The sequence below is a fragment of the Callithrix jacchus genome, chromosome 6, assembly GCF_049354715.1.
Source record: "Callithrix jacchus isolate 240 chromosome 6, calJac240_pri, whole genome shotgun sequence".
Lineage (NCBI taxonomy): Eukaryota > Metazoa > Chordata > Mammalia > Primates > Cebidae > Callithrix > Callithrix jacchus.
The window spans coordinates 129931781-129948419 of record NC_133507.1 but is presented as its reverse complement, the minus strand read 5'-3'; the positions used below and the strand labels follow the sequence as shown (position 1 = coordinate 129948419).

The 16639-nt window shown below is 36.0% G+C and overlaps 1 protein-coding gene across 2 annotated transcripts in view; it reads right to left on the bottom strand.

Annotated features, from left to right (window-relative positions):
• PTH2R (parathyroid hormone 2 receptor) overlaps nt 1-16639 on the bottom strand; it is a 105239-nt gene that overhangs the window by 48975 nt on the left and 39625 nt on the right. For both annotated transcript variants that reach the window (XM_035305514.3, XM_035305515.3), the window contains exons 5-8: nt 13111-13208; nt 12047-12236; nt 10693-10846; nt 5392-5452 (exon numbers count right to left, since the gene is read on the bottom strand). In XM_035305514.3, the coding sequence (XP_035161405.1) occupies nt 5392-5452; nt 10693-10846; nt 12047-12236; nt 13111-13208 (503 nt within the window). The remainder of the gene's footprint in view (nt 1-5391; nt 5453-10692; nt 10847-12046; nt 12237-13110; nt 13209-16639) is intronic.

Genomic DNA, 16639 nt, shown 5'->3' with positions numbered 1-16639 from the left:
AAGATCAAAAAAACTCAAAACCCAGCAGAAAACAAAAAATAACTAAGATCAGAGCTGAACTGAAGGAGATAGAGACACAAAAAAACACTTCAAAAAATCAATAAATCCAAGAGCCTGGTTTTTTGAAAAGATGAACAAAACAGACAGACCACTAGCCAGACTGATTAAAAACAAAACAGAGAACAACCAAATAGATGCAATAAAAAATGATAAAGGAAAAATTACCACAGATTCCACAGAAATTCAAACCATCATCAGAAAATATTACAAACAACTCTATGCACATAAACTAGTAAACCTGGAAGAAACGGATAAATTTCTGGACTCCTGTGCCCTCCCAAGCCTAAACCAGGAGGAAGCTGAAACTATGAATAGACCAATAACAAGGTCAGAAGTCAAGGAAGCAATTAAGAGCCTACCACACACAAAAAAGCCCAGATCCAGATGGGTTCACAGCCGAATTCTACCAGACACACAAAGAGGAGCTGGTACCATGCCTTCTGAAACTATTCCATATAATCCAAAGAGAGGGAATCCTTCCCAAATCATTTTATGAGACCAATATCATCCTGATACCAAAACCCAGCAGAGACCCAACGAGAAAAGAAAACTTCGGGCCAATATCCATGATGAACATAGATGCAAAAATCTTCAATAAAATATTGGCAAGCCGATTGCAACAGCAAATCAAAAAACTTATCCATCATGATCAAGTAGGATTCATCCCGGGGATGGAAGTTCTAGCCAGAGAAATCAGGCAAGAAAAAGAAATAAAGAGCATTCAAAGAGGAAAGGTGGAAGCCAAATTGTCTCTATTTGCAGACGACATGATAGTATACCTAGAAGACCCCGTTGCCTCAGCCCAAAAACTCCTGAAACTGATAAGCAACTTCAGCAAAGTCTCAGGATAGAAAATCAATGTGCAAAAATCACCAGTATTCCTCTACACCAATAACAGACATAAAGAAAGCCAAATCCAGTACAAACTGCCATTCACAATTGCTACAAAAAGAATAAAATACCTAGGAATACAACTCACAAGGAACGTAAGGGACCTCTTCAAGGATAACTACAAACCACTGCTTAACGAAATCAGAGAGGACACAAACAGATGAAGAAATATTCCATGTTCCTGGTTAGGAAGAATTAACATCATGAAAATTGCTATACTGCCCATAGTAATTTACAGAATCAATGCTATCCCCATCAAGCTACCATTGACTTTCTTCACAGAACTAGAAAAAACCACCATGAACTTCATACGGAACCAAAAGAGAGCCCGCATAGCCAAGTCAATTCTAAGCAAAAAGAACACAGCGGGGGCATCACACTACCAGATTTCAAACTATACTACAAGGTTACAGTAATCAAAACAGCATGGTACTCGTACCATAACAGAGATATAGACCAATGGAACAGAACAGAGGCATCGGAGGCAACACAGCGTATCTACAACCATACAATCTTTGATAAACCCGACAAAAACAAGCAATGGGGAAAGGATTCCCTGTTTAACAAATGGTGTTGGGAAAACTGGCTAGCCATGTGCAGAAAGCAGAAACTGGACCCCTTCCTGACACCTTACACTAAAATTAACTCCAGATGGATTGAAGACTTAAACATAAGACCTGGCACCATAAAAACCCTAGAAGAAAATCTAGGCAAAACCATCCAGGACATAGGAGTAGACAAGGACTTCATGAACAAAACACCAAAAGCATTGGCAACAAAAGCCAAAATAGACAAATGGGAGCTAATGAAACTCCACAGCTTCTGCATGGCAAAAGAAACAGTCACTAGAGTGAATCAGCAACCAACAGACTGGGAAAAAATTTTTGCAGTTTACCCATCTGACAAAGGGCTGATATCCAGAATTTACAAAGAACTCAAACAGATTTACAGGAAAAAAAACAAACAAGCCCATTCAAAAAATGGGCAAAGGATATGAACAGACACTTTACGAAAGAAGACATATATGAGGCCAACAATCATATGAAAAAATGCTCATCATCACTGGTCATCAGAGAGATGCAAATCAAAACCACATTGAGATATCTTCTTACTGCAGTTAGAATGGCGATCATTAAAAAATCTGGAGACAACAGATGCTGGAGAGGATGTGGAGAAAAAGGAACACTTTTACACTGTTGGTGGCAGTGTAAATTAGTTCAACCATTGTGGAAGACAGTGTGGCGATTCCTCAAGGCCTTAGAAATAGAAATTCCATTTGACCCAGCAATCCCATTACTGGGTATATATCCAAAGGACTATAAATCATTATACTACAAGGACACATGCACACGAATGTTCATTGCAGCACTGTTTACAATAGCAAAGACCTGGAATCAACCCAAATGCCCATTGATGATAGACTGGATTGGGAAAATGTGGCACTTATACACCATGGAATATTATGCAGCAATCAGAAATGATGAGTTCGTGTCGTTTGTAGGGACATGGATGAATCTGGAGAACATCATTCTCAGCAAACTGACACAAGAACAGAAAATGAAATACTGAATATTCTCACTCATAGGCGGGTGATGAAAAATGAGAACACATGGATACAGGGATGGGAGTACTAAACTCTGGGGTCTATTGGGGGGAAAAGAGGAGAGCCAGCGGGGGGGGGAGCTGGGGAGGGATAGCCTGGGGAGAAATGCCAAATGGAGTGAAGGGGAGAAAGGAAGAAAACACACTGCCATGTGTGTACCTATGCAACTGTCTTGCATGTTCTGCACATGTACCCCAAAACCTAAAATGCAATAAAAAATTTTTTAAAAAAAGACAAAAGGCTAGACATAGTGAAGATAAGAAAAATTCTATCTAGTGTACTATGGACATTTTCCACTGTTCAATCTTGATTACTAGATGTGTTAAATCAACTGAGGAGTGAGAAGCTATCAGTGATATTGTAAAAAGAATCCCTCTACAACTCTAATCCTCCACATATAATAAAATTCCACTTATCTCAATAGAAACATCTCATCTGCCTATAAGTATTTTCTGAATGCCCCTAGAGCCTGAATGTCGGAGATCAAAGTCCTTTCCTACCAGTCATGCAACCTTGGGCACCACTTCTCTGACCTCAGTGTCATAGGGTTGATGATAAGTTTAGATTAACTTAATATTTACAAAATTATAAAGTATCTGGAATGTGGTCAACACTCAGAAATGCCAGCAACGGTTTTTATTATTACATTCTTCCAACATTGGGGATTATTACCCTTTGTTCTGGTGATGATCTTTACAAAATGCAAATTAGTTGCATTATCACTGAACAAAGACCAAACATCCTAATCTGGCCTAGGAGGGTCTATAAGGCTTCCACCCCTTATCTTTCCTACAGCCTAATTCATAAGCTCTAGCTTCAGCCAAATCAGGTTTCCACCAACTTAACAGGATCAAAATACAAATATTGTAAGCTAGGATTAATAAAAGAATGAATTCAGCTTTCCAATGAAATAACAATATACAAAAATGCTATTTTAATTTTTTTAACTAGACATTACCTATGAGTACAAATTAATGAAGCAAAAGAGTAATACTTGCTAATGAGTATTTAGCACTTACTACCAGTATATTCCAAACTTTGCATTAAATATTTTATGCACACTATCTCATCTGTTCTTACAACAACTCTGTAAAGAGTAGTATCCATTTTATCTGCATTTGACAGCTGAGAAAACTGAGGCCAGAGACGTTAAGATTGTACATCTGCTGTTCCAGAACAAAGAAGTAGCAGAACAAGCCTATAAGGCACCTGTACCGGAGCTCCTTCTCAGCACACTCCCATTTAGTGCCAGGTACTATGCTAAGTGTTAATAATAATGTATTAATGCCGTTTATACATTATTATCTCTGTTTTATACACAAGAAGCTTATACATAAACAGAATATGTGTTTTGGGTCCCTTGGTCCCAAAACTAGCAGCAGTTAGATCAAGATTTGAACTCAGATCTGTCAAAATATAAAGAAAGGGTTCGGGCTGAGCGCGGTGGCTCAGGCCCGTAATCCCAGCACTTTGGGAGGCCAAGGCGGGTGGATCATGAGTCAAGAGATCGAGATCAGCCTGGTCAACATGGTGAAACCCCGTCTCTACTGAAAATACAAAAAAATCAGCTGAGCATGTTGGCACATGCCTGTAATCCTGGCTACTCAGGAGGCTGAGGCAGGAGAATTGCCTGAACCCAGGAGGCAGAGGTTGCGGTGAGCCGAGACCGCACCATTGCACTGCAGCCTGGGTAACAAGAGCGAAACTCTGTCTCAAAAAAATAAAATAATAAAAATAAAGGGTTCATTACCATGTAATGCAAAGGTGTCCTTTATATTTGAATGGTTCTTTGAATGTATTAGGTGAATCATGATACATTAAAATGCATCTTTAGAATGATACATTTTAAATTATTTACAGAATTGTTGCCCTGCACTTTAAAATGATACATTAAATTAGCCCCATGCTACCTAGAAGAATTTAATGACTCACGGAGATAAATTCCACTTCTAATGTATGTTTGTTTTATTATTTTAAAATACTTGCTTCTGCTATAGAAGATAGGAAAAGAAATGGAATGCATGAAACCCACCATTTGCATTAAGTATAGATAAGTGATGAGTAAGTACTAACATGTGTGTTAAACACAGGTACTAAAGATAGATATATGAGGGAAATGGGCTCTAAACATTCATGATATACTAAAGATACAAGAACTATAAACAATCCCTGATACACAGGAAGTTCTTAACACTTTTGAGGGCATTATCAGCCACTGATTGATGGAACTCCTTCCCACATGTCTTTTTCCCAAGGGCCACAAATAAAACCCAGAACTTCTCTGCAGGGTAATTAGGAAACTACAATTGTCCCTCCATCTCTATGAGGGAGTAAGTATGTGTCACTGGCCGAGGGCACCAAATTCTGTCTGTCATTACCCTTCCTGCCACCTTATCCCTGGTCCTCATAACCACACCATCAACAGGGAAAGTTGATGCGGCAGAGAAAGAGAGGAAGTATGAACGTTGCCTATCCTAGGAATCAGGTAGTATGGTTCTTCAACCTGCTTGCACTAAATCCTAAATTGATTCTCTTACCCATCTCGTTCCACTTGTTTCTCACATTATATTTTAAATTTATTTCATAATCTATGGAGTTCAGTCACCTTCATCTAGTCTCTGAGTGTTTCTGCTCTGTGACCTCTGGAATAGCTTACTGTGACCTCAGTAAGCTGTCTAGCTTACTGGTAATGAATAGGAAGCTACCATTGCATCAAGGTAATTATCCTTGTGCATCCCTAAAGAGCAATGGCATCAAGAACAGCAGCAAGTGTGAATTCTGAGCCTGAGTCTTGAGAACATCTTTGGCTCTCTCTTTTCCTCTTCTTTTTCACTCACCTTGCATCAGCCAGGGTTGCTCGTGCCACAGCCCATGCTGCAACAAATGCTGCTGGAAACCCTGCAATCAGAAAATGATTCAGAGATTAGATTTATTATAAGATTAAGGGGTTTCTTCCTCAAATTCACCATACATAAGAATATACTTTTAGCAGTTGAGAGAGAAAATCAGACATAAAAAAATGCTGATATGTGAACAAGAAAAGTCCACTGAATTTTCAATCGTGTCAGTTTGAGAAATTAGCAAGAATATTGATGTTATTTGTTCCTCTAGTCTGAAGAAAAAAACTGACCTAATTTTTATTTGAGGGATATAGGAAAAAGTCATATTTGGAGAAGACTGAGGTTCCTAGGGTCAGAAGTAGGCAACTGTTGGCACATTTGACTTTGACTTATGCCACACTGACCATCATATACTCTCAAAGAGTGAAGCAACAACAGGGAGTCCTGAGAAGCTGAGGGATGCTGTTGCTTTAAAAACTTAGAATTTTTTCATCCTAAAAGTCGAAGGCATACAGAGGCAAGATATAAAAAAATAGGGTAGTTTTAACCAGGTTTGTCTCTTCGTTCTTTTAGTTCATAATGGCACAAGATAGAAGCATTTTCATGTATTAATAGGAAAGGGTGCCCACTACATTCGTTTGATGATTTGAGCACAAGATATTTGTCCTTCAAAAATGCTAAACACCTTCTGAACTTGCAACATCAAATCCATTATACTGACTTTCTTTTGCCCCCTAGTAAAAGTTCACTGTCCAGTTCATATTGTAGCTGATTAAACTCTGACATCACACAAAAATTCAGGAACCATAACTTTTATGCAACCTTGCAGTAGGGGACTGAAAGACTTAAGTGATGACTTTTCATTATGTGGCCTTTATGAAAGAGGTTTAAATAAAGGATCCACAGAACCCACAAAAAAAAACATTTTAGAGTCTAGGAAGCACCTTACAAAAGGAGAAAAAAAGCATTTTGATCTAGCCAAGAATGTTCTTTATCAAGCACAATTTTAAATTCTTTACCTTTTAAAAAACACATTTGTAATTTATTTAGATATTCTTTCTTAGCAACAAAATGAACAAAGGAATAGGCTTAGAAAAAGACAATTTTCAGAAAAAGATGAAAATAATGACATGCACAATAACGTCTTTGTTCTCCTTGGTGACCATCTAACTCACCGAATTCAAGTTCAGCCTGCCTATATGACTACTGAATTGTACAATTCTATATTCCAATTTTATTTCTTGTTTTTATAGTATTCTTTTTTTAATCTGCTCAAATTCTGTGCTCTAGGAAATTTTTGTCAAAATAGATCGACCTAATTCTGGTTATTTCTTAGGTTCAGTTTTGCATATTCTCTCTATCCATCATCTATCTAACTATCTGTCTATTTGTCTGTATTTATCTATCTCTTCATCAATCCAGTCATTTCTCTAATCATTTATTAAGTGCCTATTTATTTGTCAAAGATTGTTCTAAATAACATAAATAACGAACAAATAAACAATATCCCTCTTTTCTAAAACTTATATTCTAGTGAAGGAGTCGAAATTCATGAAGCAACTTTAGTTGTTTTTATTGCTTTTAGTTATGAATTGATGTTATGAAGAATAAATAAAAGTGATACCATGTAATGGGAAGGGGACAGTTGCTTCTGGTGGGATGGTTAGATATAAATCTAACACAGCCTGGCATACATCCTACCATAAAGCCAGACATAGATCCCTCAGCTATTCTTTCTTGGTTATCTTCAAAAAGTGTCTGCCTGTCTTTCATCAGTTTTCACATTTTATCATTTTTAGATTTGTAACTTCTGCTTCCTTTATAGTCTTCTGATCAGGTACTTCCTGAATGCTGTTCTATGCAATATTTATCAATGGTGATTAAGTTTACATTATGTTTTAGATGACAATTATATCAAATATCATACATAAGCACTATGTCTTCGTGAAATTGCTTTCCTCATCATCTTAGAGAATCTTATGCATAACACTAGCACAGAGACTACCATAGAAGAATAAAGAACAGAAAACCACTTTGGGATCCTTTAAGGATTTTTGATCACCAGTCTTAATATGACATTGTTACATAATTTAGAACACAGAAATAAAGGCAGAAATACTTGACATGTAAATATTATTTTAAATTTAAATGTTATATTAAGTAAACAATATAAATTTAAATGTTATCCAACATATGCATTTACTGAAAGTTGAATTATTTTCATAAGAAGTCAATACCATATGAATAAGTTTGGTGAAGATAGGTTTTATGAATTTAAAATGTTGAATATAATACATATGATCACAACAAGAAAACAAACAAACAAAATTAACCTAAGGGGTCAGAGTGCATGCATCTTGTGTGGGAGGCTTTAACACATGTTTCTGTGTTTAAACACTTACTGCCAAATGGATTACTAAAAAATATTTGCTGGATTAAGATATTTTACAAAGGGAATAAAACAGGAGTGTGGGACCTTCTCCTGGTTATTTTCAGGGAACACATTATGTGAAAATATCCTATGTAAAAGCTTGGCAACAGGGAAATGACTGCATGGTATTACTAGGATAGGTGCTTTTGTATGATGATATGTATACACTGGTGTTTCATCTGACAGTTGAAAATTAAGGATGGCTGCCAATGCAGAAATAAATTACCATAGTGAGTAAAATTAAAAAACAAGGCATACCTTTTACATATAGAATTAAAATAGAGAAAAATATGTAGTTGAAATAAAATGCAACTAAGAATAAAGTATCTTATTTATGGAAAAACTAAGGCAAGGATTGGGGAAAATTAACAATGTGCTTGGTTGAAAGAAAACAGTTATCACTAGTATTCACCTTTACTTCTCTATAAATCTGGTTTTATAATAAAAAATGTACAAAGTTATTTTAAATATTTGCCTTCAATTTAGTAAAGGTCAGATATGACACTTATTCTTCTTCAGATTGTCATTTCCTTTACTCCCAATTTATTCTTAAGAATCATCACAATCAGATTGTGCACAGTCACTCACACCTGTAATCCCAGCACTTTGGGAAGCAGGATCACTTGAGGCCAGGGGTTCAAGACCAGCCTGGGCAATATTGCAAGACTACATCTCTAATAAATAAAATAACAAAATATTTAAAAGAAAAGGATCATCACAATCAATGTAATTGTAACTCCACACATCACTACAATGTGACTAACAGAGTTCTGAGTATTTACCTAGCTGAAAAGAGCTTAAAGTTATAACATTTGGGTCCAAATGAGAAACAAAGGAATTTAAGCAAGTACTATGCTCTAATGAAGCCAGTAAATAACATCATTGGAAGTAAGTATAAAATTGGACTCACTCTCAATTATTCTAGCAAAGTATCCTGTAAAGCATATACAATGTTTTTGATAATTCAGAAAATGAATTTGGAAAAATGAGTCAGATATATAAATAATATTTTTAGATCAGTCTCAGTGTTGAGATAAGAAAAAGACAATCTATAAATCAAACAGATTTCGATACATACTTCATTCAGTGATAGCTGTGTCTTAGGAGCAGAAAGAGAATCTTTAAAGAACACTACTATTATTTTCATTATAGCTGCCCTAGACTAGAGTATTTTTTTAAATAATGGAAATGCAAAGAGAGAGTCAGAAGATAGACTAGCTATTGAACCGTAATCACATAAAGAATAGTTATTACTGTTTTGACTTGTGGCTAACAAAGTGACCAAAAATGGCATGTAAAATGGTTTTACAGAGTTTCCATGAAAATTCTACTTGCTTTCATGTATGTTCTTAAACTATTTCATGAAATGAAGATTTCTATTGTAGTTGTCATCTCTATGCCAAAACTTTTGTGGACAAATTAATAAAAGCTGTAAAAGAAGGTAAGAAACCATACTTGCATAGAAGCTCACTGGCACCTTAGTTTTTCTTTAAATTCTCTTTTTCATAGAAAGATTTGTGTTTTCTGAGATTCAGTGGGGCAAACTCCATACTGTAAGGAGAAACAGACTGAGTAATAAAGCCCAAATAAAGAGTTGATAAGGAAGCTTGCACCAGATAACTATCAAGACATAAGTGAAGAGAAGAAAAGGAATTACAAATGTGAGCAATAATAAGGAAATGTGAAAAATAAAATATAATCCAAATAAACAAATGTCTAAATTCATTACTGAATTTTCTATCAACACTTTTTCCAACTCCTAATAATTATGTGGGAACACAGATATAATTTTGATTTGAAGGAAAGCAAACTACCAAAAACTGTCAAGAAAATTTCTAAGGATTCTAAAAAAGCAAAATATATATTTTTTATTTTCAATAACTGCTAATCAAAGAGATAAAGAAGAGCCTTAAAATAGATGAGCTGTCTACAAAAATAAAGCTTTAATTGTGATGATTATTTTGTAATAAGAGTAACATTGATTTTTTTCTTCTTGAAGGTTGTTAATTAGCTAGCAGGAAGTTCAGCACTCCTTACTTCACATTTCAATTATTAAGAAAAAAATTAAGACAAAATAGGTGAAGGAATATTCTTATTTTGGAGAGAAAAAAAACCCTTTAAATTTAGTCTTAAGCTACTTAGTAATTTTTTTCCCATGCTCAGCATCTCCTAATTTAAATATTAAAATAGCAATTGTGATTTGTAACTGTTAATCTCCAACCTCTTCTCAATTTTAACCAATATGAGTTTTAATTTCCCTTAATTTTTAACAAGCAATTTCTTGTCTCCATGTCATGTTGAGTCAGGACCTAATCCAGTAATCCCCCTTGTACTCCTAAGTCATTTATGGAATGAGAGCTGTACACTTTTCCTTTTAAAGCATACGGTAAGTCCACATAATTAGTTTGGAATTTGTATTTGTTAAATACAGTCAGGATGGTCCTACAAATTCATTCCTAGCATTCTCATTGTATGACCTAGAAATACAAATCAAAAATATGATTACAGCTTAGAAATTTAAAAATAAAAACTTTTAAGAAGAAATTATTGATAAAGCAGAATACTGACATTTAGTTGTAGATGTATATGGCTTAAAATGAGTTCTCTTTTATTTCCTCCAAAGAATCCTCTCAAAAATCTGGCCTAAGAACGCTAACCATAAATAACTTTAAAAGTTCGTCACCACTGAGAGAATTATAGACTTGATCTTAATTATTTTTGTCTAAGAATAGAAAAATAAAAGAAAGGGAGATAAAAATGAGAAGGGAAAGATTGTTTCAGGTTGTAGGGATGTAAATGTTGGGCACGACAGAACATCATCAAATCCATCATCCAATTTGAAAGAAACAAAGATATAAATGCCTTACCCCAGCCTATCAAGATGAAACCCCACAGGTACTTGGTGTCCGAAAAGAAAGCCACAAAGATTAGACTATGCAGGTAGAGACCTTCCACTAGGATCCAGTAATAGTTTGTAGCCAAGAAGTAAATAAACATCACAACAGCAGTCTTGCACCCGATCTGTTACAAATAAACCAGAATTGCATCATATTAGAACTCTTCAATGTACTGGATGCCAACAAGACCACTAAAAAACACGTCTTCAGTTACTTTTTCAGCCTAATATGTCTCCTGTACAAAGGAAAGTCAAAACTGTTGAGAGGTCAAAAGAGTTATTTTGGCGCAGCATTTTTCAAGACTATGAACTTGATTCTACTTTTAAAATAAGTTTTTTCTTTAAGAAATTACCAAAAAAATTACTTTTCTCAATTTTTTAAATAAAAATCATACATGACCCTCACAAAAAATTAGGGACATATAGAAAAGCATAAAGAAGAGAATATTATCCATATTTCTAGCTTGAATTTATTTTATTTTGGTCTTTTTATGTAACTACTCCTGCAAAACAAGCTGCTCCCTAAAGTTAGTGACTTATGACAATAAATATTTAATATGTCTTATAAATCTATGGATTGGCTGGGTAGTTCCACTGATCTGGGCTAGGCTTGTCTCAGCTAGGCTCACTCATTAGATGTCTACTCTCAACTGGTACACTATCGCTTCCACTTCCTTCTGTTGGGGAAAGCAAGTCACAGTGCCAGCCCAGAATCGAGATCAGCAGGGACTATAAAGTTGCAGGGCAAAGGCACAGATCCAGACAGGTTATTATTTCATACCACCAAGACAATCAATCTACTATGCCTAATTTCAGATATATTGCTTCAATGATCTAATTGAGTGAATTATTGGGTGAATCTATTTTCTACCACCAGAGCAATTCAAGAGCAGAATCAAGTAACATAAAATTTTATATTGGAATAAGTCTTTGGATATTGAATAAAGAGACTAAATATCATGGGCTTTTAAGTTACAAGTTTCTGGTTTTGCTGATGGGTTTTATACTTTCTAAAGTGGGGAGCCATGACAGTTGCTGTGGTGCATACACCAAATACCATTCAAATCTTGTGTATTTTGCAGTTTCCATTCCAGAATGTTCTTGAGGGAAAAACCCAAGAACTTTTAATAAAATGTTGATTGATTAGACGTGAAAGGACAGAATTGAGGGAGAAAACATCACTATACAAATTGATAATCCATTTTAGTTAGTTCAGAGATAAGACAAGCAATAACAAGGTATCGTGTGTTTAGTAGACTATAAAATTGTACCTATTTGTAATGTTAGACAAATTAGTAATGAGAGAAAAAGGTAAAAACACTTACAAATTGTGATTTGTCCACAGAAGGTGCTTCAGTGGAATTTTGTGGGTCATCCTGCATTACTAGGGACTCCAGCTCCTTTACCCCTATGTGAGCGTGGACTACTCTGTCTTTGACAAAGATGCTTGTGGCTCTCAGCATGAAAGACACAAATAAGTGCATGTGGATATAGTTCCTGGTGCAATGCAATCGTCTATGGAAAGAAATATTCACTATTTAAATTTGGATAAAATCAAAAATGGGGGAAAACACCCAGGGTGACTGCTGCCACCACCAGTCAGCCTGCTTCCCTCCAGCAAGGACTGGTTCGAGACTCCACATAAATTCCCAAATCTGCAGATACTTAAGTCCCTTATATGATATAGTGTAGTATTTGCATATAAACTATGCACATCATCTTGTTACTTTAAATCATCTCTAGATTACTTATAATACCAAATACAATGTGATTGCTATGTAAGTACATGTTATACTGTATTAGAGAAAAATGACAAAAAAATTAAGTATGTAAATGTTCAGTACAAACATAATCAAACTTTTTTTCTCAGTATTTTCCATCCACAGTCTGTTGAATCTGAGGATGTGAAATCCCGTATATGGAGGGCTGACTGAATTGGTGCTCAGAATTTTATAATGATTTAGATTAAGCTGAATGAAATTTTATCCACATGTTAAAGTGGATAAAAAAATAAACCATAACAAAAGCAATAAATACTGTTTCTTTATGTGCTGATGTCCGATAATTTTGGGAATTAATTAAGATAAGCTTTTGTCCAATAGCACCAAAATCACTTGGGAACTCATTCAACTCAATGCTGTCCCACTTTGCAACAAATATACTGTAATACATACTTATTGGTTTAGAGGTTTAATACTACTTTGATGCTTTAAGTTTTTAAACAAAGAACTCTGAATTTGTCATGTAAAATTAATTATCAAATAATATAATAACATTAGACTGAATTCAGAAACAGGCATTTGAGGAAAATATTATGAGACCTCTATGTCTTCTCTGACTAGGAAACAGAATGTGTCCCTTCACAGAGAAAGTGATGGGCATCACTCACCTGAAGTAACCAATAATGAGAATAGCCACAGCCAAGGAACCAAAAGAGATGGAGTAGCCAACGGTGTACATTACATACAGGCGTTCAAAGAACTCTTGCTGGAAGGGAAGAGATACTCACGTATGATATGGGACTATTTTACCAATAAACTGGCAAAGATACACTATATCATTTTTGGAATATTATTTCTAATCCTCTTTAACTTTTTTGAGCTGTAATTTGCCTGCAATAAAATCTAGAGACCTGGAGTGAGCATTTGACAACCCAAGTTCATTTGTGCCCCTTGCTAGCCAAAAAAAAACACCCACCATCCACCCCCAGAAAACCACTGTTCTAATATCTGTCACCACAAATTAGCTTTCTCTGTTCACATACTTCATATACTTCTTGACTACTCTTAGACTTCTTAGAATTACATAATACAGCATATACTCTTCACCATATTCTTTTTTATATTCATCAATATTGTTACATGTATAAATGGTTCATTCCTTTTCAACTATTTTATTTTAAAATAATTATAGATTAAAAAGAAGTAGAAGATATTGTAAGGAAGACCAGGTTCCCTTCACCCAATATTCTCCAAAGCTTATATCTTACACAATTATACTAAAATATCAAAACCAGAAATTTAACTTTGATGCAATGTGCATATTTATAGTTCTATGTCATTTTATCATATGCACATTTTTGTAACCATTACTGTAATCAAGTACAGAACAATTACACCATCACAAAGTTCTCCCTTGTTCTGCCTCTTTATTGTGACACCTCTTCCTCGCCACCATCTTAAACACCTGACAACCCTTAATCAGTTTTCCATCTCTATAATTTTGTCATTTCATAAGTGTAACATAAGAATTATACAGTATGTGACCTTTTAAGATTGGACAATGGTGTAGAAATGTGACTAAACAAAAAGGATATGATCTAATACTAATAGACTAAATGGGGAACCCAGCAAGGATTTTCCATGTTTCAATCAGGCCGGCCCAATGAAGTCTCCATAAAAGGGCCAAGAAAATGGGATATAGAGAGCTGCTAGACAGCTGAACTTTTGGAGGCTTACAGGAAGGTGAACAAGAACTCATCCTTCTACCAGAAGGGTGGTGCACCCCAACTCCACCAGAACAGAAGCTCCTTCACTTCAGACTCTTCCAGACTTCACCCTGTATGTCTCTTTACCTGGCTGCTTATTTGTGTCCTTTAAAATATCCTTTATAATAACATATAGTAAACGTAAGTGTTTCCCTAAGTTTTGTGAGCTCCTCCAGCAAATTAATCAAGCCTAAAGAAGGGTTCGTGGGAACCCCAACTTGAAGGTGGTTAGTCAGAAGTTCCAGAGACCTGGACTTGCGATTGGCCGCTGCCTTACACTCAGTGAGAACTTTGCATCTTTAGGGGATTTCTCTCAGCTTCCCTGCCCTTCTCCTGGCCTGTGGGCTGCATCAGTCATGCAATTAGTGAGGGCCCTATGTGCCTCAAGGGATGCTTCTCAGCTCCTCTGTCCTAATCCATGCCTTCAGCCAACTGCTGCCTTTCACTGTGAGAGCCCTGTGCACAACTCAAGGGATTTCTCTGAGCCTTCTGCCTGCCCCAGCCTTTGGCATACTTCCTCCATACACTTGGTGAAGTTCCCATGGCAAAGGATTACCAGGTGGATCGTAGCTCACTGAGACTAGAGCTTACTCCTTGGAATTCTAAGCCCTATGCCAGCCCTTGTCTGCTGAAAGTTGGTATAAAAGCTTGTCTCTTTTCTCTTTATCCCCTTCAATGTCCTGGTGTCTCCCCTTCTACTGTGGTCCTAGGGACACATGCAGCCACTGGTCTCTTCTCTCATAGGAAGGGCTTGCCATTTCTGAAATTTAGTTCATTTAGATTTCTTGGCATCCTCAACTCATTTTTACGAATTATTGATTTTTTATCTTACCCAACTTATTTTTTTTTTTTAGGGAGGGAAGGAGGAAGGGAGGAAGGCAGGAAGGGAGGGAAAAAGGAAGGGAGAAAGGAAGGAAGAAATGAAGGAAGGAAGGAAGGAAGGGATGAAGGAAGGAAGAAAGGGAGGAAAGGGGGAGAAAGGGAGGGAAGGGAAGGAAGGAATTCAAGCAATGAGAGAGACATTGCTGACCTGGATCTAGAGGTTTACAAGTTGATTTCTTTTTTTGAGAGAAGGAAAGAAAAAAAATCAGTAAAGGAGAGAAAGAAAGAGGAAGAGAGAGAGGAAGGGTGGATGGAAATATTGTTTTATTCTGAAAAAAAATGGGTGTTCATAATGGCCAATCAATGTTTCATTTAAACCTATGAGTAGGTGTGATGTGGTATTGACAATAATGTATACTTTATTTGAAGTGGAGAGCTCTATAAATATTTATTAAGTTTACTTGTTCCGGATCTGAGTTCGAGTCCTTGATATCCTTATTAATTTTCTGTCTCATTGAATCTAAGTCTCTATGTATCTGGATGTTAGGATCGTTAGCTCTTGTTGTTGCATTGATCCTTTTACCACTATATCTTTGTTGCTTTAAAGTCTATTTTATCCACTACGAGAATTGCAACTCCTGCTTTTTATTTATTTATTTATTTATTTATTTTTGCTCTCCATTTGGTTGGTAAATCTTTCTCCATCCCTTTGTTTTGAGTCTTTGTGTATCCTTGCATGTGAAACGGATCTGGATGTAACACGCCGTTGGGTTTTGGCTGTGTCTTTTGATTGCGGGATTTAGTCGATTTAAATTTAGGGTTACTGCCATTTGATGTTAACTGGCTGTTTTATCCATTCGTTGATGAAAATTCTTCTTTATGTTGATGCTCTTTGCTATTTGGTATATTTTTAGTAAGGCTAATACTGGTTGTTTCTTTCTGTGTGTAATGCTTCTTTCAGAAGCTCTTGTAAAGTAGGCCTGCTGGTAATAAATCTCTGAGTACTTGCTTGTTCATAAAAGATTTTATTTTTCCTTCAGTTATGAAGCTTAGTTTGGCTGGATATGAAATTCTGGGCTGAAAGTTCTGTTCTTTAAGGATGTTGAATATTGGCCCCCACTCTCTTCTGGCCTGTAGAGTTTCTGCTGAGATCTGCTGTAAGTCTGATAGGCTTGCCTTTGTGGGTAAGCTGACCTTTCTCTCTGGCTGCCCTTAGTATTTTCTCCTTCGTTTCAACCCTGGTGAATCTAAGATTATGTGCCTTGGGGTTGCTCTTCTTGAGGAATATCTTTGTGGTGTTCTCTGTATTACCTGGGGTTGAATATTGACCTGCTTTGCTAGTTTAGGAAAATTTTCCTGAATAATACCCTGAAGGGTATTTTCCAGCTTGGATTCATTCTCTCCATTGCATTCAGGTACACCTATCAATTGTAAATTTGGTCTTTTCACATAGTCCCACATTTCTTGGAGATTTTGCTCATTCCTTTTTTTAATCCTTTTATCTCTAATCTTGTCTTCTTGTTTTCTTTCATTAAGTTGGACTTTGACCTCTGTTATCCTTTCTTCTGCTTGAACAATTCCAGTGTTTAAACCTGTGCACACTTCTCGG